This window comes from Astyanax mexicanus, chromosome 2 (genome assembly GCF_023375975.1).
Source record: "Astyanax mexicanus isolate ESR-SI-001 chromosome 2, AstMex3_surface, whole genome shotgun sequence".
In the NCBI taxonomy this organism is placed as follows: Eukaryota; Metazoa; Chordata; class Actinopteri; order Characiformes; family Acestrorhamphidae; genus Astyanax; species Astyanax mexicanus.
The window spans coordinates 2,212,501-2,235,000 of record NC_064409.1 but is presented as its reverse complement, the minus strand read 5'-3'; the positions used below and the strand labels follow the sequence as shown (position 1 = coordinate 2,235,000).

Sequence of the window (22,500 nt, the reverse complement as noted above, 5' to 3'; positions counted from 1 at the left end):
GTGCATCTTAAAAAAATAGAATATCATTGAAAAAAAGTTAGTTTATTTTAGTAATTCAGTTAAAAATGTGAAACTTCTATATTATATAGATGTAAAGTATTACACACAGAGTGATCTATTTTATTAAGCGTTTATTTATTTTATTGTTGATGATTATGGCCAAAAATCAGTGTCTCAGAAAAGAATCAATAGAATATTATATATTAAGATCAATTGGTACTTTTGGAAGTACAGTGGGCAGTGGGCCAAGTCCTGCTGAAAAATGAAATCTGAATCTCCATAAAAGTTGTTTTCAGCAGAGGGAAGCATGAAGTGCTGTAACGGTTCAAACCACTTGAGGTCTCAGTGATGGCAGACCCGGCTGCAGAAACATTTTAAAGGGGGGGCATTGTATTTTTTCAGGGGGGCACATTTTTTTCAAAAAGCCTTTTATTTGCTTCAAATTGAACAGCGGCTCTATGGCGACTCCAGTGCCGATAAACAACAATCTGTCAATAAAATCCCAAAATCTAAACAAACAAACAAACAAACAAAAAACAATAGTGCAGTGCTTTGTTCATTCAATTAAATTAAAAGTCAAATATGCACTGATGTCAGAACACTGACTGAAGTAAACATTCATGCTAGGAGGGTTAACTACAACAGCTAGGGAGTACAAGGAGCAGAACAGAGAACTGTTCTGCCTGCAAGAAACCTAAGTTTGTGCATGTGAGGGAGGAGGTGTGGTGAGCAGAAAGAGGTTTACTCCACTTTTAGTAGAGTGGCAGACGGCGTTTGTGTTTACTCCAGTGTTGACTTCAACGCTTACGTTTACAACTGAAATGAATGGTGCTGCTTCCTGTCCATTCTCATGTACTCCAGTGTCACTTGTTGTCCTCTTATTTGTTTGGAAATAAGTATGAATATCCATGCCACACGAACAACGGTGAGCGTAGCTGTTTCTCAAGTATGAACTTTAGTCAGTGACCCGCCCCCCTCCAACTGTAATTGGCTAGAACGTTGCCTTCCTTCACTGATTGGTTGAATTGTATGACTGACAAACTGAGATAGGAAAAATAGAAAGATGGTCACTCAGAGGTGAAAACAAAACAAAACAAAAAAAAAAAACATATACAGCTTCCAGTCCAGTCAGGGGGGGCATAGCTGACTCTGTGGGGGGGCACTGCCCGCCAATGCCCGCCCATGCCGCCGGGTCTGAGTGATGGTATTCTATTTATACACTGTATTCTATTTATAATTTTCTGAGACACTGATTTTTGGGTTTTTCATCGGCTGTCTATGAGTTTCGCATTTTGAAATTACTTTGAATTACTGAAATAAAGTAACTTTTACATGTTATTCAATTTTTTTTTTTAATACATACAGTTGTTGCTTGCAGTTGGTGGAAAGACGCAAGACGTTGAGTGTTTATGGTTGAGAAATGCGCTGATCTGTTGCTACACAGAGTAGAATTATCCCTGCTCACCTTTCACCTGCTCTCACTATCTGCCCAGCTGTAAAACAATGAATCAGTGCTTAAGAAAGGTAGCGGTAAGCTAATTCAGTAATTAACTGTGGTGATTAGAGCGAGAGCTGGACTCTGCCAGTGTGGAAGTGTTTCCTTCACTAAATCAAAGTCCTTTCCTCCTGCTGCTGCTGCTGCTGCTGAGTAAACTGAATCGTCACTGTGTTCGTTCCTCTTATCTCACATCTCCCTCCTCAGCTCAGCTCCGGCAGAGCGAGAGACTCTCACTGAGCTTCATACAGAATCCTCACTAATTCACTCAGCTTTAACCAATCACAGCTCAGAACTGTGCATTTATTACTGTTATAATGCTGTTATAATGCTGCTGTCTCTGTGTACAGTCTGTTTATAAAGCGTGAGTCTGATCACAGTCTAAACAGATTAGAAATATAGAGATATAATAAATGATGATAATAAATAGATAGATAATAAATTATTAGAGTAATAGAGTTTTTTTTAGTTTTTGTTGAAACCCAGGATCCAATGTGACACTGTACAGAGATGATTAAACACGACTATGATGATGATCATGATGATGATGATGATGATGATGATGACAGTAATAACTCTGCTTATAACATGAGACGCTTACAGCTGTGATTATTGTAATGGTGATGAATTTAAAGACAAAGACGATGACAAATCGGAAAGTACTGTATGTGATCATGGCTGTGATTATGTTGATGATGATGATAATGATGATAGTGATGGTGATAGTGATGGTGATGATTATGATGACGATGATGATGATGATGATGATGATGATGATGATGACAGTAATAACTCTACTTATATCAAGAGATGTTTACAGCTGTGATTATTGTGATGGTGATGAATGTAAAGGCAAAGGTTAAAACAAATTTGAAAGTACTGTATGAGACAATGGCTGTGATGATGATGCTATTTCTTGTTATAATATGTGCTAATTATGGCTCCGATTATTGTGATGATTTGTGATCTAAAGCATGATCATTATATCTGTTATGTCTCTGATGATGGACGATGGTGGTGATGACAATGAAATTGAGAATTCTATAATATGTAATAGCTGCTATTATTCTAACAATCTTACTGATGAAGGTGATAACTGTTGTTATAGTGTGTGATTGTATTATGGCTGTGATTATTGTGATATTTACTGTTCTAATGTGATTATTTTTGCTGTGATGGTTCTGATTATGGTGGCAGTGATGAAGGAGTTGTTATCGTGGGTGATGATTAGAGCTGTGATACAGATAATGATGATGGTGGCAGTAGTGATGAGGTTGTTGTTATGATGATGATTAAAGCTTTGGTGATTATGATTATGAGGTTGTTGTAATCATGTGTGATGGTGATGATAAGGTTGTTATGATGTGTGCGGATTAGAGCTGTGATATGGATGGTGATGATGGTGGCAGTGATGAAGGAGAAGGTTGTTGTTATAATGTGTGATGATTAGAGCTGTGATACAGAGGGTGATGATAAGGTTGTTATGATGTGTGATGATTAGAGCTGTGATACAGAAGGTGATGATAAGGTTGTTATGTGTGCTGGTTAGAGCTGTGATATGGATGGTGATGATAAGGTTGTTATGATGTGTGATGATTAGAGCTGTGATACAGAAGGTGATGATAAGTTTGTTATGATGTGTGCTGATTAGAGCTGTGATATGGATGGTGATGATAAGGTTGTTATGATGTGTGATGATTAGAGCTGTGATACAGAAGGTGATGATAAGGTTGTTATGATGTGTGATGATTAGAGCTGTGATACAGAAGGTGATGATAAGTTTGTTATGATGTGTGCTGATTAGAGCTGTGATATGGATGTTGATGATGGTGGCAGTGATGAAGGAGAATGTGTTATTGTGTGTGATGATCAGAGCTGTGATGATTATGATGAAGGAGGTGGTGACGAAAGAGGTTGTTGTAATGATGTGTGATGATCAGAGATGTGATGATTATGATTAAAGAGGTTATTATTGTCGTGTTTGATGATTAGAGCTGTGATGATTATGATAAAGGAGGTTGTTGTAATGATATGTGATGATTAGAGCTGTAATATGGATGATGATAATGGTGTCAGTGATGATGATTAGGGCTGTGATGATTATGATGAAGGAGGTTGTTGTAATGATGTGTGATGATTAGAGCTGTGATACGGATGATGAAGGTGGTGTCAGTGGTGATAAAGGAGGTTTGTCATAATGATGTGTGACGATCAGAGCTGTGATACGGATGGTGATAATGGTGTCAGTGATGATGATTAGGGCTGTGATGATTATGATGAAGGAGGTTGTTGTAATGATGTGTGATGATTAGAGCTGTGATACGGATGTTGATGATGGTGTCAGTGATGGTGATTAGAGCTGTGATTATTAAGAGGAAGGTGGTTATTGTAATAATGTGTGATGATCAGAGCTGTGATGGTGACGCTGATGGTGTTGAGTTAGGTTATGGTGAGAGCGTGTGCTGCACGGCTGGCTGGATGTGGAGCGAGGCGCAGTGGGAGGTGTTGAGCTCGGTGTTTGATGTGGATTAATAAAGCGGTGTGTATCGCGGCGTGCGCCGGGCGGGCTGAGTGGCAGCAGGAGTGCGAGCAGCCACTCTCAGCGGCTTTGTCACGGCGGCAGCAGCAGCGGCGGCGGTGTAGAGCAGCGAGCGCACGGCAGATTAGCGCTTTAGCGCTTTAGCGGGTCACGCTGAATTAAGGCGGAAGTGAGCGCGCTCCGGCACAGCTGACCTCTACATCCCAGCGCTCCCGTCACTCTCAGAGAAACCAGCACTCAGTTCAGCTCAGAGCAATTCAGTTTAAATTAATTCACTTTAATTCATTTTCTCTTTTCTGTTTAAACTAATGCAGTTTACGTTCATTGTATCTACTTTAATCCAGTTTAATTTTGTTCACTTTAATTAAATTCCTATATTCTATTCAGTTCAGTTTAGTTTCATTATGTTCACATTACTTCAGTTCAGTTTAGTTCGATTTTTTTATTTAATTAAGATTAAGACGATCCCAGGAATTATTGAGGTAAATTATATTTTTCTCATTTTAAGAACATTAAAAAAATGAAGCATTCATACCCTTTTAAAAAACAAATAAATAAATAAATAAATAATGTAATTAATCATAGTTTGGGAAATATATACTATGAGGTCATTTATATTTATTTATTTCTCAGACAGCAGTTGTGGTGGTATAATCTGGCAAGTGTGTATAAGTGTATATACACAGCTCTGGACCAAAAATATATATAAGAGAGCACTTAAAAATAATGAGTTTCTTTGATTTTACCAAATTGAAAACCTCTGGAATATAATCAAGAGGAAGATGGATGATCACAAGCCATCAAACCACCAAACTGAACTGCTGGAATTGGATTTTTGCACCAGGAGTGTAAAAGGTTTAAAGCTCTCCAAAAGTAGTATTTGAGGTCTTAAAGCTCTGCATCTTTTTTTCTTCCCTGAAAATAAATGCTTTAATATTTTAATATTTTAATATTTTAATATTTGTAATTCGTGAGAAATGTTGTTTGTTAACGTCGTTTTTTGAATAAAACAACAATGTGTATTTTACTCAAACATATACCTAAAAATATACCTAAAAATATAAAAATAGCAAAATCAGAGAAACTGATTCAGAGAACGTATGTGTGTATATATGTGTATGTGTGTGTGTGTATATATGTGTGTGTTAGTGTTACGTGGCTTGTTTCTCGGGGCCTAATCACACGTTTAAAGCAGATCAGAGTGAGCGCTGACGGATCTCGTCGCAGCGTCAGAGCGCGAGAGGAGGCGACTGCGCAGACGCAGCGGCGCGAGTGCGAGATTAGATTCGGGGGGCTTGTTTATTAGATTAGACGTCGCAGTTCACAAGTAGTGGTGATGTAGGGCAAGAGCCTAAATTAGACAATGAGAAATTAACATGACAAATGAATCGCGAGTGATTATTTATTTCGATCTAAATATGGAGTGATTCAGCTTCTCTTGATGTGACACAACCTCGGGGCTGCGTCGCCTTCAGCGAGCGAAAAACAGCAGTGATGGGGATAGGGACTTAGTGTAGTGTGTGTGTGTGTGTGTGTGTGTGTTGGGATCAGAGCTGACAATAGCAGTGTTGAGCCAGGCTCAGCTGTTAGAGGATTGAGAGCGCACGGCAGTGATCAACAACAGCAGGCTTAAGACAACAGAGGAGAGTGTAGGACTCTCACTTCTCTCAGTGTGTGTGTGTACAGTGTGTGTACAGTACAGTACAGGCCAAAAGTTTGGACACACCTTCTCTTTTTCAGTGCGTTTTCTTTATTTTCATGACTGCTATTTACATTGTAGATTCTCACTGAAGCATCAAAACTATGAATGAACACATGTGGAGTTTTATGTACTTAAAATGTAAAATATATATATATTCTAGTTTATTCAAAATAGCCCCCTTTGCTCTGATTACTGCTTTGCACACTCTTGGCATCATTCTCTCAATGAGCTTCTCTAAAAGAGGTGGCCACCTGAAATGAAGAAAAAAGTTTTCCAACATTCTTAAAGGAAGGAAGGAGTTCCCAGAGGTGTTTATTAGCACTTGTTGCTCCTTTGTCTTCTTCACTCTGTGCTCCAGCTCACCCCAAACCTGGATCTGGATTGGGTTCAGGTCCGGTGACTGTGGAGGTTCAGCTCATTTTTTATTAAGTACATAAAACTCCACATGTGTTCATTCATAGTTTTGATGCTTCAGTGAGAATCTACAATGTAAATAATCATGAAAATAAAGAAAACGCATTGAAAAAGAGAAGGTGTGTCCAAACCTTTGGCCTCTGCTGTATGTGTGTGTATTTGTGTGTTTAAGCAGAACTGACTAGTGGTCTTGGTGGCTTAGCTGCTGAACTTACGAGAAAAGTGAAGTGTGTTTAAGTGAGTGTGTTTCTCTGAAAGCTGTACAGCAGTAATTTCACTCCAATTCAAAGTACTGGAGTCACTTTTTCCATGAAGCTTCATTTACAGACTTTTGATCTTCAGCCAGGCCGGGGTGGCAGTTTCACTATGACTTACTTATGTGATTAATTTCATTAAAAAAAGCCTTTTATCTTCTGCTTTCCACTGTGATCAGCAATTGTCATTAACCCTTTGTACGCCACAGTGAGTACTGCAGTACTTTTGGACAGTAGTAGTGTAGTAATGTAGTTTTGCTGCAGCATTCATATGTAAACGGCATGATTAATGGGTATTAATAAAAAAAAAATATATATATATATATACATATATATATATATATATATATATACAGCTCTGGAAATTTAAGAAACTACTTCAGTTTCTGAATCAGTTTCTCTGATTTTGCTATTTATAGGTTTATGTTTGAGTAAAATGAACATTGTTGTTTTATTCTATAAACTACAGACAACATTTCTCCCAAATTCCACATACAAAATATTGTCAAATTTTAGTGCATTTATTTGCAGAAAAAAAGAAATAGCTGAAATAATAATAATAATAATAATAATAATAATAATAATAATAATAATAATAATAATAATAATAATAATAACAACCCTAAATAATGCAAAGATTTTTTAATCACAGTTTTCATGCATCTTGGGATCATGTTCTCCTCCTCCACCAGTCTTACACACTGCTTTTGGATAACTTTATGCTGCTTTACTCCTGGTGCAAAAATTCAAGCAGTTCAGTTTGGTGGTTTGATGGTTTGTGATCATCCATCTTCCTCTTGATTATATTCCAGAGGTTTTCAATGTAAAAATGGTAAAGTCAAATGTTTACATTTCGGTCTCATTTTTTTTTTCCAGAGCTGTATATTTTCATGTGCCGTTGCTTTTTAAACGATAACTCAACAGTACAGTACTGTAAAAATCATTGTCTGTAATCTATATCGTGAGAGACTCAGTATCTAAACTGCTTTAAACTGCTGATTCATTTTACAGTAGTTTAATTTAGGAACAGTTTCTTCAGCAACGCTGCATTTAAACTCTGGACTCTTAATAGAACTGTACACTTTTAACAAGCGTGAGAGTTAATATCAACTCATTTTAAGGGTACAGTATAAGCATGGTACGAATACACAGAGTTAAAACTCTGACCTTTTAACTCTGTTCAGGAGTTAAATCTGATCTGTTGTGGACGTTAAAATATTTATCCCATTTAGAGTAAAATAAAGCTCTCAGCTGCTGGAGCATATTTCAACATAAGCTCTTTACAGCAAAAATGTGTGTTATTGAACTAATATTATTAAAAAAACATTGTAATATTTTAAAACCATGAAACATTAAGGAGTAAAAACGGCAACAAAAAGTATCATTACTGATCACAATAACAATTTCTTCCAGTGTATTTTTTCATTGCATGGCAACTTTAATTATCAGCACTTTGTCACACTTCACAGTGCAGAAGATAACTCAAGGTAACTTGCTCTTATAGCCAACAACACATCGGCTAGGCAAACAACCATTATAAAAAATATAATGAAACACCCCATGGAAGGAAGCCCTGGTGGGTAAGACTATACACTGATGGTGAGCTGGGATTGGAGGACACAAAATTGAACACTTTCACACATTTTTGTTTAACTCCAGATTTCGAACTCCAGAAATATGCTGTGTACTGGTACACTGAAAACATGTGATGCAAAAAAAATTACTTTAAAAAAGTTTTGCAACTTTCTGCATTTGCTTTTTTTAAGTAAATTTAATTTCAGATAAATTTAAGTAACTTCAACTCGGTTTCAAGACTTAAATGTTACACAGAGTAAATAAGTGAACTGAACTTCAGTCAATCCTTTCTTTTAGTGAACTTTACTTCATTTATTTTTACTGAATCAATCCTTTCTTTTAGTAAACTTTACTTCATTTATTTTTACTGAATCAATTCTTTCTTTTAGTAAACTTTACTTCATTTATTTTTACTAAATCAATCCTTTCTTTTAGTAAACTTTACTTCATTTATTTTTACTGAATCAATCCTTTCTTTTAGTAAACTTTACTCATTTATTTTTACTGAATCAATTCTTTCTTTTAGTAAACTTTACTTCATTTATTTTTACTAAATCAATCCTTTCTTTTAGTAAACTTTACTTCATTTATTTTTACTAAATCAATCCTTTCTTTTAGTAAACTTTACTTCATTTATTTTTACTGAATCAATCCTTTCTTTTAGTAAACTTTACTCATTTATTTTTACTGAATCAATTCTTTCTTTTATTAAACTTTACTTCATTTATTTTTACTGAATCAATCCTTTCTTTTATTAAACTTTACTTCATTTATTTTTACTGAATCAATCCTTTCTTTTAGTAAACTTTACTTCATTTATTTTACTGAATCAATCCTTTCTTTTAGTAACTTTACTTCATTTATTTTTACTGAATCAATCCTTTCTTTTAGTAAACTTTACTTCATTTACTTTTACTGAATCAATCCTTTCTTTTAGTAAACTTTACTTCATTTATTTTTACTGAATCAATCCTTTCTTTTAGTAAACTTTACTTCATTTACTTTTACTGAATCAATCCTTTCTTTTAGTAAACTTTACTTCATTTATTTTTACTGAATCAATCCTTTCTTTTAGTAAACCTTACTTCGTTTATTTTACTGAATCAATCCTTTCTTTTAGTAAACTTTACTTCATTTATTTTTACTGAATCAATCCTTTCTTTTAGTAAACTTTACTTCATTTATTTTTACTGAATCAATCCTTTCTTTTAGTAAACTTTACTTCATTTATTTTTACTGAATCAATCCTTTCTTTTAGTAAACTTTACTTCATTTATTTTTACTGAATCAATCCTTTCTTTTAGTAAACTTTACTTCATTTGTTTTTACTGAATCAATCCTTTCTTTTAGTAAACTTTACTTCATTTATTTTTACTGAATCAATCCTTTCTTTTATTAAACTTTACTTTATTTATTTTTACTGAACCATCCTTTCTTTTAGTAAACTTTACTTCATTTCTGCATACAATATTACATAACTACAATTACTTAATCTTTACAATATTATTATATATAAATTCAAATCAACACACGTTCAAACATTTACATAATCTCAAAGATTTATTTTCTGTCTCACTGTCTCAATACACGGATGGCATGTAATACATTCTTTTTAGTACACAAAAAAATATATATTTCAAGAAATATAATATATTATTCTGTATCATAAATTATTTGAGTAATATTGTATAAATGAAGTAATTTTAATTAGGTAATATTGTATGCAGAAATTAAGGTCAGTTCTCTTTTTTATTTTATGCATCATTTTTTCAGTGTATTGTACAGCAGGGCCTGTTTGTCTCTGTGTGTCTCTGTGTGTGTTTTTTACCTTTAACTCCACCTTTGGGTCATCCCACACCTCAGTTTTGAATATGCAAGTGCACTGTTGAATGTAGACGGTTACAGTCTGGGAGTCAAGCCCGAGGAGAGAGAGAGAGAGAGAGAAAAAGAGAGAGAGAGAGAGAGAGAGAGAGAGAGGGATGCTCTAAGGTAAATGGCTTCCTGCAGAGAGCACAGGAAGAGAGAGAAATAAATATATATATATAGAGAGAGAGAAAATAGAGAAAGAGAGAGAGAGAGAAGGTATTTGGAGAAATGGTAGCATCTGTGGTGGCTGACGGGAAAAAGAAAAACAGAGAGAGAGAGAGAGAGAGAGAGAGAGAGAAAAGCGGCGTTTTGCTTTCTTGGCACGGGTTGAAGTGTGTTTAAATGTGCTCCTGTCACAGATGAGCTTAAGAAAGACAAAAGTTGTTTAATTCTGTTTCCATGCCGGAGCCGTAAGGGGATAAGGAGGCCGACTGCAGGGAGAAGGCACTTCCACTTTGTTTCAGGCGTTCCACACGAGGATCCGCATCCGCACAACTAAAACCAGAACCGCCTACACTGCACACGATGGCACGTCGCACATATATACATACACACACACACACACACGATCAGCTTTACACACTTAGTGAACATTTGGTTGTGCTGCACATACAAAAACACACCTTGCAACTCGCAACTCACGTTTAGAAGCACCTTTTTAACCCTGTTAAATTGATTTTTGCACCAGGAGTAAAGCAGCATAAAGTTATCCAAAAGCAGTGTGTAAGACTGGTGGAGGAGAATGCATGAAAAAAAAAACTGTGATTAAAAACCAGACCAGGATTATTCCACCAAATATTGATTTCTGAACTCTTAAAACTTTATGAATATGAACTTTTTCTTTGCATTATTTAAGGTCTGAAAGCTCTATATAGACGATAATAATAATAATAATAATAATAATAATAATAATAAAAAAAAAAAAAATAATAATAATAATAATAATAATAATAATAATAATAATAATAATAATAATAATGTTATATAAATTAATGAAAATAAATAATAATAATTTTAAACATTTAGTTAAATAACGGTACCACTTTAAAATAAGGCTCCTTCGTAAAGGGTTTATAAAAAGTTTATAAAAAAGTTTATTAATGTTATAAATAAGGTTGTAAATACATGTTTTTTTTTTTGTCAAATAGTTATTCCACATTCGTTTTGTAGTGTTTTATAACACATATTTGGTAAATTTTGGTATAATGCATTATAATGTGCAGATATTATTTCTCCAATTAAACATTTTTATAAGCGTGTAACACATTATAAAGCCTTATACACAATCATTACTGTTTTTAAGTAAAGTGAATTTTTTAAATGCTTTTTAAACATGAAGTAAATTTTATTATGCCTCACTTTAATGTCTTAACAGTAATGACTGTATGTATATAAGGCTTTATAATGTGTTACGTACTTATATAAAAGCTTAATTTGAGAAATCATAGCTGCATATTATAATGCATTATGACAAATATACCAAATCTGTCTTATAGTGCATTCCAGTACTACATTTTACAATGTTCTTGTGAACAGATATTATAAGGCATTATAAGCTCTTTCTTTATAAACCCTTATACTTATATTATACAGGCTTATTACAGTCATCATAAGGTATTATGCATTTAATATAATGCATTCGTTATTGTGAAGTGTTACCAAAACATGTATGTATGACATGTTTTATGTGTTGTACCTTCTTATTAATGATTATAACTTAATTATTAAGCGTTAATAAACTCCTTTATAGACTATAAATACAAACCTTCAAACCCTTTATAAAGAAGCTTTATTTTAAAGTGGTATTGAAACAACAGTACAGCAGTTATTAGGCCTGATTAATGGATAAGTAATCCAACACATAAGTTAAAGCCTTATTCATGGTATTAAAGGTAAATATATCTATATCTAATCTATAACTATAACTACAATGCATTAATAGTTAATAGTAGACCATAGTTGGATCAGAGTTGAGTGGTGTTGAAATATAGACCTGTCTAGACCTCCTCTCTCTCTCTCTTTTACAATACTCTATTAATATTTGATCTTTAACATGACAGAGGCTCATGTAGGTACGACTTAAGGGAGTAATAATAAGCCGTAAGATTAGTGCATGAATAATAATGATAATGATAATAAGCCGGAGTTTAAGGGGTTAACCTGAGAGTTGGCTGTCCGCCGCGGATTACGGCGGCGAGGGAAAGGGCGACGGAGTGACAGGATCCCGAGGACGTGTCGCTTTGTCAGTTCCTCGCCTTTAAGCGACCGGGTCTGGATTAAACACTCGAGAAAGCGGTGGAGGGGTTGACCCCTCGTCTGTCCGAGTCTTAGTGTCAGATTTGGGGAGGAGGACACCGCGACAACCCCTTTTAAAACCCGAGCAACCACCCGCACGCCCCCCCGCAATCCCCCTCCATTTTTGTTTGTGTTGTTTTGGAGACATCTGCGGAGAAAGCTGTGGGTCCTGCAGGTTTAAGCAGGCGGTGGATTAGATAGATTGGATGTGACAGGTGTGACCGGATGTTTAAAATGCGTGACACAGTAAATGTAGGCAGAGTCACAAGCAGCAGAGGAACGACTGCCTCGTATTCTCTATCTGTCTCTCTCTCTTTTCGTCGCTCCTTCGCTCTGTCGCTTCGTACCCCCAATCCGAAATCCCCCCTTTTTTTAAACTCTTCAAGATCCTCGTTCCCTCATTCCCTCGTTTTTGGTCATCAGTCTTGATGTCGCAATTTCTCTTAATCCTCGTCTGAACAGCCGAACTGCAGCTCCTGAAGGAGGGATCAGATGAAAGAGTGCGTGAATAGAGCGGGGGGTTAACGGGGGGTTGGCGGGGGGTTGACGGGGGGGGGGGTTGGCGAAGCAGATTTTGATTGGGGTTGGTAGATGTGTGAGCTTTTTAACTGGCAGATCAGAAGACGAGGTTAAAGATCAGTAATATAAGCCCTCATATTTGACGTCCATTACCACGGAAAGCCTTTTACGCTCGGCTCGCGTCTCATCGTCCGCTTAGCCAATCACGTGCGACAGCTCTCTCAGAATAGACTGGTGAAAGACAAGTAAGCCCCACTCGCTTATAGAGAGCCTGATGGTTAAAAAAAAGAAAGAGAAATTGAAAACCTCTGGAATATAATCAAGAGGAAGATGGATGATCCCAAACCCTCAAACTAAAAAAACAAGCTGAACTGCTTGAATTTTTGTACCAGGAGTAAAGCAGCCTAAAGTTATCCAAAAGCAGTGTGTAAGACTGGTGGAGGAGGAGAACATGATGCCAAGATGCATGAAAAAAATTAGGGTTATTCCACCAAATACTGATTTCTGGACTCTCAAAATGTATTTATAAATTGAATTGGTCTCTTTTCTAGAGCTGTACAATCTTGTGTGTGTGAAGAACCCCTCTGATAAATGAAACTTTATTAGGGCTAATACTATTTTTTTAATTCTTAAGGCTCTTGATAATGGATGATTTTATTTTTTCAAATATTCATTCCATGCTATGTTTCCTCAAAACTCTACACATACTTCTATGCCTACTCTTTTTTAGCATGAATGTTCTCCAATAATTGTAGAAGAACAGTTCATTGTAGTAGCACAGCTGGATTTAGGGTGAGTTGGTGTGTCTTTGGTATCGTTAGGGCACAAAAAATATGTTTTTAGTCATGTATTAATTATCTTAAATAATCAGGGGTGTTTTTCATGCGTAATGTGAAATAAACCAATTTAAGAGCCGGGTGAGCTCTGACTTTGGCACATTCGTATCTTAACAGCGCACACTGTAAAGATACACCAGCAGCTCATTTAAGTGAACAGCAATGTTAATGTTAATGTTAATGTTAAGTCAAGTTTAGACACTTAGATACTAAAAGTTTGAAAGAAAAATTTGTTTTCCTTTTGTAAAGTTACTCGTCTGGAGATACAAGTTTGTTTTTGGACAGCAGTGGAATTACTGGGACAGGGATGATGCACTGAAGCCAATTTTAGGGCAAACTTATCCAAGCAGACGGCTCAGCTGGCCCGAGTCCACCGTCCTCAGTTAATCATTACATGCAGAGCACACTTCATTAATAAAAGCCCGTGTCAGACAGAGAGACGGGTTATATAATCAAACACAAGCAGACAATGGAGCTTTGCTTTCAAGAAAACCCTCTAAATCTGTCTAAAACTCTATATAACTCTATAAAACTAAACTCTCTAAAACTCTTTAAAATGCTCAAATTCTTTAAAACTCTACAAAAATGCTATAAAATTCTCTAAAACTCTTTAAAATGCTGTACAATTCTTTTATGCTACAATCTCAAATTCTTTAAAACTCTCTAAAACTCTCTAAATTCTATAAGATTCTCTAAAACTCTCTAAACTCTCTAAATTCTATAAGATTCTCTAAAACTCTCTAAACTCTCTAAAACTCTCTAAATTCTATAAGATTCTCTAAAACTCTCTAAACTCTCTAAAACTCTCTAAATTCTATAAGATTCTCTAAAACTCTAAAACTCTAAATTCTATAAGATTCTCTAAAACTCTCTAAACTCTCTAAAACTCTCTTAATTCTATAAGATTCTCTAAAACTCTCTAAACTCTCTAAAACTCTCTAAATTCTATAAGATTCTCTAAAACTCTAAAACTCTCTAAATTCTATAAGATTCTCTAAAACTCTCTAAACTCTCTAAAACTCTCTAAATTCTATAAGATTCTCTAAAACTCTAAAACTCTAAATTCTATAAGATTCTCTAAAACTCTCTAAACTCTCTAAAACTCTCTTAATTCTATAAGATTCTCTAAAACTCTCTAAAACTCTCTAAACTTTCTAAAACTCTCTAAACTTTCTAAAACTCTCTAAAATTCTATAAGATTCTCTAAAATTCTCTAAAACTCTCTAAAATTCTATAAGATTCTCTAAAATTCTCTAAAACTCTCTAAAATTCTATAAGATTCTCTAAAACTCTCTAAAACTCTCTAAAATTCTATAAGATTCTCTAAAACGCTCTAAAACTCTCTAAAATTCTATAAGATTCTCTAAAATTCTTTAAACTCTCTAAAATGCTATATGATTATCTAAAACTGTCTAAAAAACTGTACAGTTCTTTTAAACTCTCTACTATGCTACAAAATCCTCAAATTCTCTTAAACTCTCTAAAACTGTACACAATTCTATAAAACTCTCTAAAAATCAGTTTCGCTGCTGTCACTCAATCATTTTAAAACTCTTATTTTGGTAATTCGTTTTTTTTGGTCTTATTTAATCCTTTTTTTTACTGTTTTTAGTTATTTCTTATTTATACTGTACACATTTTACTCTTTTATTAGTTGTTTTTTTAAGTTTTATTTATTCATCCTTTTGATTTATCTGTTTTATTACCTTTGATTGATAGATTTTGTTCCCCATGATTTTATGATTCCTAAACATTAACTCTTATCTTTATTTAATTTGTTTTATATCTTATTTAATAATTTTTTATTGAACTGTTGGGTCTGTACTGGCTTGGCTACAATGTAAATGAGGGTCACCAGTTTAAATAAAGGTTGATTGAGTAATTGATTAATTTATTGATTGATTAAAGTAAGACACAGTCGTTGTATTGCTGCTTGTTCATGTGTTGTAGATTAATATTTTTCTGCAGGTATATTTATATTCTTGGTCAGACTGTATCTGTAGAGTAAAGTAGAATAGAGTAGAATAGAGTGGAGCTGTGGAGGACTGCAGTGTGTATCTTTAAGCTCGGCCTCTTTAGGGATTAAGCTATTGTCTAATTCGCTGAAGCCGTTGTCTGTCACGCAGGTGGTGCGGTAGATAATAGAGGCTGATTAGCCAAAGATTAACTCTGATTAATGGAGATGGACTATTGACCCTGCCTGCGAATACCTGGCTTCTTCTGTAATTAAAGATCACAAAAGAAATCCGGTGAGCTGAGTCAAAGCCAGTATTACACCAGTGAGAACACATTTTATTCTGCTGTATCTTCTAGAACAGCGGTTCTTAAACTGTGAAGCTACATGAAGCACGTCAAGATCATACACCACCATATAAATGTTTTTAATGCATTAAAAAGAAAAGATTGATGCCCCAGATGTCATCGTTGTGAAACTTGCATAATATTATATATCGCAAAGAAATGAAATGCATCCTGCTGAAGTGGAACCAAGAAAAACCTCCAACACTTAATCTCTTAAAAAAAAGAATCCTTAATGACGCTTTATAATTGGAACAAAACACTTTACAGACCTCTAACCATACTATATGTCTTAGCTGTAAAAATTGCTTTGTGACAGAACAGGTTGCTTGACCTTTTTTGCATATTTTTTTTGTTTTTTGCTTCATTTTGGGGGTGTTTTCTATCATTAATATTCCTGGGGCTTTTCGTACATGATGTGCTTTTGTAAAAAAAAAGCAAAAAACGCCAAATAAATAATTGTGCAAATCTCTTGGTCTTAAGAATTCACCTGGTTTTATTGGAGACAATGCCGTATTGTGTCACTTTTAATCCTGATTAAACAGAACAAAAGAATAAAATAACATTGCTGTTCCCATAAAACTAGACTGTATGGAGCTCCTTCACATCATGAACCAGCAGCTCAGTTTCCTCTGCACTGTTAAAATAGCAACGTGCCAAAGTCAGAGCTCACCTGGTTCTTAAAGAGGATGTGATAAGTGACACGATGATTGGTTTATTCTTCACGCTACGCCCAAAATGAAGCCCACCCATGATTAATTAAGAGAATTAGTGCATGCATTTTAAATATTTTAAGATTTGCAAATTGTACTTTTAGCTGCACGGTGCACAGTTAATGCCTCGCCTATAGATCACTAAAAAAGGGCACTTTCAGTGATCTAATCCTCTCTTTTTCTCTTTTCTCTTTTCTCTCAGGAGCAGGAGAGCAGTAAAGGCTTGGCCCTGAGCCCCTACACCCAGCACAACTCTTCTACCTCACCCAGTAAGCAGCAGCAGCAGCAGCAGCAGCAGCAGCCGGACGACGGCTCCGGGCGGCCGGGCAGCGAGCCGGGCTCTGCCACCGCCCTGGGCACTCCGGAGAGGCGTAAGGGCAGCCTGGCCGACGTGGTGGACACGCTCAAACAGCGCAAGATGGAGGAGCTGATCAAGAGCGAGCCAGAGGGTGAGTTCATGACTGTTCATGATTGTACATAACACACACACACATATACTGTACATATAAACACATACACAAACATACACAGTACACACCTTCTCTTTTTTAATATGTTTTCTTTATTTTCATGACTATTTACATTGTAGATTCTCACTGAAGCATCAAAACTATGAATGAATACTTCAAAAGAAATAAATAAATAAAAATAAATAAATATATATATATATATATATATATATATATATATTCATTCTAGTTTCTTTAAAATATCCACCCTTTTCTCTGATTACTGCTTTGCACACTCTTGGCATCATTCTCTCAATGAGCTTCTTTAAGAGGTGGCCACCTGAAATGAAAAGTTTTCCAACAGTCTTGAAGGAAGGAATGAGTTCCCAGAGGTGTTTATTAGCACTTGTTGCTCCTTTGTCTTCTTCACTCTGTGCTCCAGCTCACCCCAAACCTGGATCTGGATTGGGTTCAGGTCCGGTGACTGTGGAGGTTCAGCTCATTTTTTATTAAGTACATAAAACTCCACATGTGTTCATTCATAGTTTTGATGCTTCAGTGAGAATCTACAATGTAAATAGCAGTCATGAAAATAAAGAAAACGCATTGAGAAAGAGAAGGTGTGTCCAAACTTTTGGCCTGTACTGTACACAAACATATACATACACACAGAAAAGAAAATAACACAATTTAAATCCATAAAAGCCTAGAATCACTTCTTAAATCTTCTCATTCTGAATAAAAAATTCAGATAAATCAGATAAATAGGTAAATTCACTGATCAGCTCATTCATTTTATTTTTGACTGTGATAAAAACAGTTTTAAAAAGAAACTTTAAAGTTAAAATAAAGACATTTTTACACTAATAACAGTCTTTGCAATGTTATACATGTGCAATAATGCCCTTCTAAGTGCAGTTCAGCCACTGATCTAGTCTTAGAGTCTCTGTAAAACACCAAATCCACTGGAGATCCTATTTAAACTGTTAAAATGGTAAAACGTTTTATATTAAACCATTTGAATTGTTTAAATTATTTGAAAAGCTAAAAAATTACACTTTTTAAAGGAGCTAGCTTAGTTGTAAAGCTCTCCTTCATGAAATACTGTAAATAAGATCAGATGAATGAACACATATTCACAGATTCACAGATTCACTGTCTTATAGTGATGCTCACTTAGGGACTTTATAATGTGTTTAAGTGCTGTATAAGGAATTTTATCTAGTTTTTAAAGAGTCTGAGACACAAATGCGTCACAATTGGCTCTTCTGAATTAAAGATGAAGAGCATCTGATGAATGACTGGATGGTTGACTGAATGTTCGGAGGCTGTAAATGAGTTTGTGTGTGTTTGAAATTAGTAGCAAGGCCTCATAACCTGCCATAAAGCCTACACAACCAATGGTACCACTTTAAAAGAAGACTACTTTTATAAAGGGTTTATAAAGGGTTTACAATTAGTTTATTACTGATAACTAATTAGGTTGTGAATGCCTTAAAAATCATTAATAATCAGTTATAACACATTATAACACAGAATAGACAACAATATAGAAGGCTGTGTAATAGAGTTCACTATTTGGCAAACAACAGGTCATTGTTGCCCTTTCTACGTCTCTCTGTGTTATAACTGATTATTAATGTTTTTTAAGGCATTTACAACATAATTAGTAAGCATTAATAGACTAATTGTAAACCATTTATAAACCATTTATAAAGGTAGTCGGTAACACTTTCTATGAATGTCATCTCTATAAGACTCTATAAACATATTCATAATACATTATAATGCATTTATAAGGCATTATAAACATGGCTATACATATTTATAAAACTCTATAATTCATCATAGCCATGTTTATTATGCATCATGAACTGTGATTATAATGCATTATTAGCTGTGTTTATAACATGTTATACGTCAATACCAAGAAACTCAGTCCCAGCTTGCAGACTTTATCATGACTAAACACACCCTCAGTAATCCTATAGATACATTTTTAACCACCCATGAATTATATTTGTCTTGAATATAATATTAGTTATAGTCAATTATAATGTATTATAACAGGTCTTTGTGGGCTCTAAGTAAAATGACAGACTTTCATTGTGGGACTAGATTTTTAACAATAGATATATACTATTTTAACATGTATATCATAAGCATAGCTTATAATGTTTTATGATCATAATATTCATAGTCATAATGCTTAATAAACATGGCCATAGTGGGTTATGCATTTTTATAAATATTTACAGCCATGTTTATAATGCCTTATGAATGCATTATAATATATTATGAATGTAGTTATAGAGTCTAATAAAGGTGACATTCAAAGAAAGTGTTACCAGGTAGTCTTATTTTAAAGTGGTACCCGACCAATTCCCTTCATTTCTTCACCTCTATCTCTCTATTCATCCCTCTCTCCGCTCTTTGAGGCTCCTGAACGTCAGTGATGAGGGAAGGTGGTGATAAAGTCTGGCTTTTGTTTGGTCGGTTGAGGCATCAGCTGTTCAGAGCCATTGTTTGGAGCACTTTGCATATTCATTACAGGTCGATTGTTCTGGGACGAGTCTTTGCTGCGCCATATATGGTGCCTGGGCTTCAGTTTATAAGTGAGTGTGTGTGTGTTAGTGTGTGTTAGTGTGTGTCAGTGTGTGTTAGTGTGTGTGTGTGTGTGCGTGGGTGTGTTTATGTGTGTTCCAGAGCCACCGCACACACTGCTCTTCAAGCCTCTCTAATTATAAGCTAATTCTTCATGAATAATCACAATAATCAGCTGGTGTGTGTTGGCGTGGTAATGCAGTGCTTGTGTAGGAACATATAGCAGGCGTTTGATGCTCTTTTGACTGTGCTCGTTTAAGCAGCATTATGTGGCAATTTTAACTTAAAGTGACAGATTTCTCTGATTTTGCTATTTATAGGTTTATGTTTGAGTAAAATTAACATTGCTGTTTTATTCTACATTTCTCCCAAATTCCAATTAAAAATATTGTCATTTTAAGCATTATATATTTATTTACAGAAAGTGAGAAATGGCTGAAATAACAACAAAAAAAGATGCAGAGCTTTCAGACCTCAAATAATACAAAGAAAACAAAAAATAGTTCAAAAATAATCAATATTTGGTGGAATAACCCTGTTTTTTAATCTTGGTGTCACGTTCTCCTCCACCAGTCTTACACACTGCTTTTGGATAACTTTCAAGTAGTTCAGTTTGGTGGTTTGATGGTTTGTGATCATCCATCTTCCTCTTGATTATATTCCAGAGGATTTCAATTTGGTAAAATCAAAGAAACGCATCATTTTTAAGTGGTCTCTCCTTTTTTTTCCAGATCTTTATATAGAAAATACAATATAATAGTAATCTGCATTGTCTGTATCGAAATCGTTCTTTTATTTCTGATGCTAGTTTTTGTGTTGTGTTTATGTCAGCTGTGTGTGTGTAAAGGTGAGTTTGTATTGTGAGTAAGTAAGTGTGATTTGTATTTACAAGAGTGGAGTGAAAGTGAATTGCACTCCACACCTCTAGGGGGAGCCCAATAGGGAAGATAGTGTCTCTAAACACATCTAGATCTTAATTTATTTTAAACGTAAATCAATTCATGGTTTATTACAGAGCATGCATCCTCGTTTTTATCAATATTTTATGTTTGCACAGCTTTTTGGCAGTTTTTTGAAGAATTTAGTGATTTTAGTGTCATACAATCTGAATGCACTTCCATCGAATGTGAATTATTTGCATCTTATGAATTTAAACTTTTTCCATGAGCTTTTCTCTCTCCACCAATCACAGCTCTCTTTCTTGTGTTGGTTTGGTAGATAACAGACACTTGTTTCTACTGACAAAGACAATAACTTTTAAAGAATAGACTATGAACCAGCCAATGAGAAAGTTTATAACCCAATGGAACAGTAGCTTGGACCCGCCCACTTCACTGAGACAAAGTAACAGCAATTTTTTACTACTTTTCATTGTTTTTTAGAACACTTTTTAATATTTTTGTTTTACGGTTTAGGAAATAAAAAGGTCAATATAAAATGAAAAATATTACAAACAGACTCCCAATTCAATGGAAATACAACTGTTTTAGTTCATTTCATTATACATTTCATAGTATAATATTATATTATTCTTTTTTTATGCATTACAGATATTTCAAAAAATCTTAAATATTGTTAGATGTGGTCTAAAAAGGTTCATTTTAATTTAATAATATTATTGTTATACACAATGCAATCATATTTACAATATATGGTTTCAGCAATACAACAGAAATATATGTAGAACTTAAAGGGTTAAAGACTCACACACAGCTGATCCTCCTGTCAAACATGAGAAGAATGCAGGCCAGCCAAACAATACTAGCATTCACACACTTATACACACACTTATACACACACACACTTTCTCTATTTACATACAATGGAGCTAAGCCCTTTGTTGTGCACAGTGTGTGTGTGTAGGTGTGAGATGTGTGAGAATTTAAGCGTAGTTTTTTTTTGTAGTTCCAAAGTTTCTAAAGCTGTTTCTTTTCCTGTGTAAAATTCCACGTCCTAAAAATCACCTAAAAAGAAGGTTTCTAAAACATTCTATCGACTTCGTTCATCACCGATTTTTCCCATTAAATCCCATTAGATTCTCACTGTTTGACTCTTTCTCTCCTCTCACTCTCACTCTCACTCTCACTCTATTGCTGTCGCTCAAGGCTATATACGGCTTTCTCCTGGGTTCCCACATCGAGCTCTTCTTTATTTCCTCTTTATTCCTTTTTTATATTGACGCCTGAATGTTTCTCTCTCTTTCAACACCTTGACAAAATACACCTGTAGCAACTGGAGCTAACGGCACGGCCCGAGTCTTTAGGAGGCTTTGTGGGAACATCGTTTCAACCTCTGAGGTTGATCATTAAAAAAAAGCCTCTGCTTTTCCGATGCAGAAAGTTCTATGGGAAAATTTAACTCTGACCCACTTTCTTTCCTTAATCGCCAAAAGTTTGGACATTCTCTGAAATAGAAAGTCAGAAATGATTAAAAGCTAAGTAAAGACATAAAAACAAACTCTATCAAATAACAAAAAAAAAAAGACCAATAATAACAGGATAGCAGTATGGAAATTGATCATTTTTTATCGCTTAGTCAGTGAAAGCCTTGATAAGTATGTTAGGAGGTTTAAAGTGTTTTAAACAGCCCTAAACACATCCAGATCTAAATTTATTTTACACTTAAATCAATTAATGGTTTATTTCAGGGTTTGCCATTCTCGTTTTCATCACTCTTTTATATTTGCATAGGTTTTTGGCAGTTTTTTGAAAAATATTGTGATTTTATTGACACTCTAAAGGCCATTACAAACTGAATGCAATTTTTGTAATGTGAATTATTTGTATATTACATCACTTCCAAAAATGGCTTTTAAACAAACACAACTTTTTTGTTTTAATTCATTTTTAAGACCACAAATTTATATCCCACTGGTCAGTTTTAAGCATTTGTAAGCTTTTATAGGACAATTTTTAACACCAACACTATTTGATCCATTTAA

The 22,500-nt window shown here is 34.7% G+C and overlaps 1 protein-coding gene across 3 annotated transcripts in view; it reads left to right on the top strand.

Moving 5' to 3' along the window:
- Window positions 1–22,500, top strand: part of sox5 (SRY-box transcription factor 5) — a 158,064-nt gene that overhangs the window by 25,214 nt on the left and 110,350 nt on the right. For all 3 annotated transcript variants that reach the window (XM_022671756.2, XM_022671758.2, XM_022671755.2), the window contains exon 3: window positions 16,709–16,955. In XM_022671756.2, coding sequence (XP_022527477.2) covers window positions 16,709–16,955 — 247 coding nt within the window. The remainder of the gene's footprint in view (window positions 1–16,708; window positions 16,956–22,500) is intronic.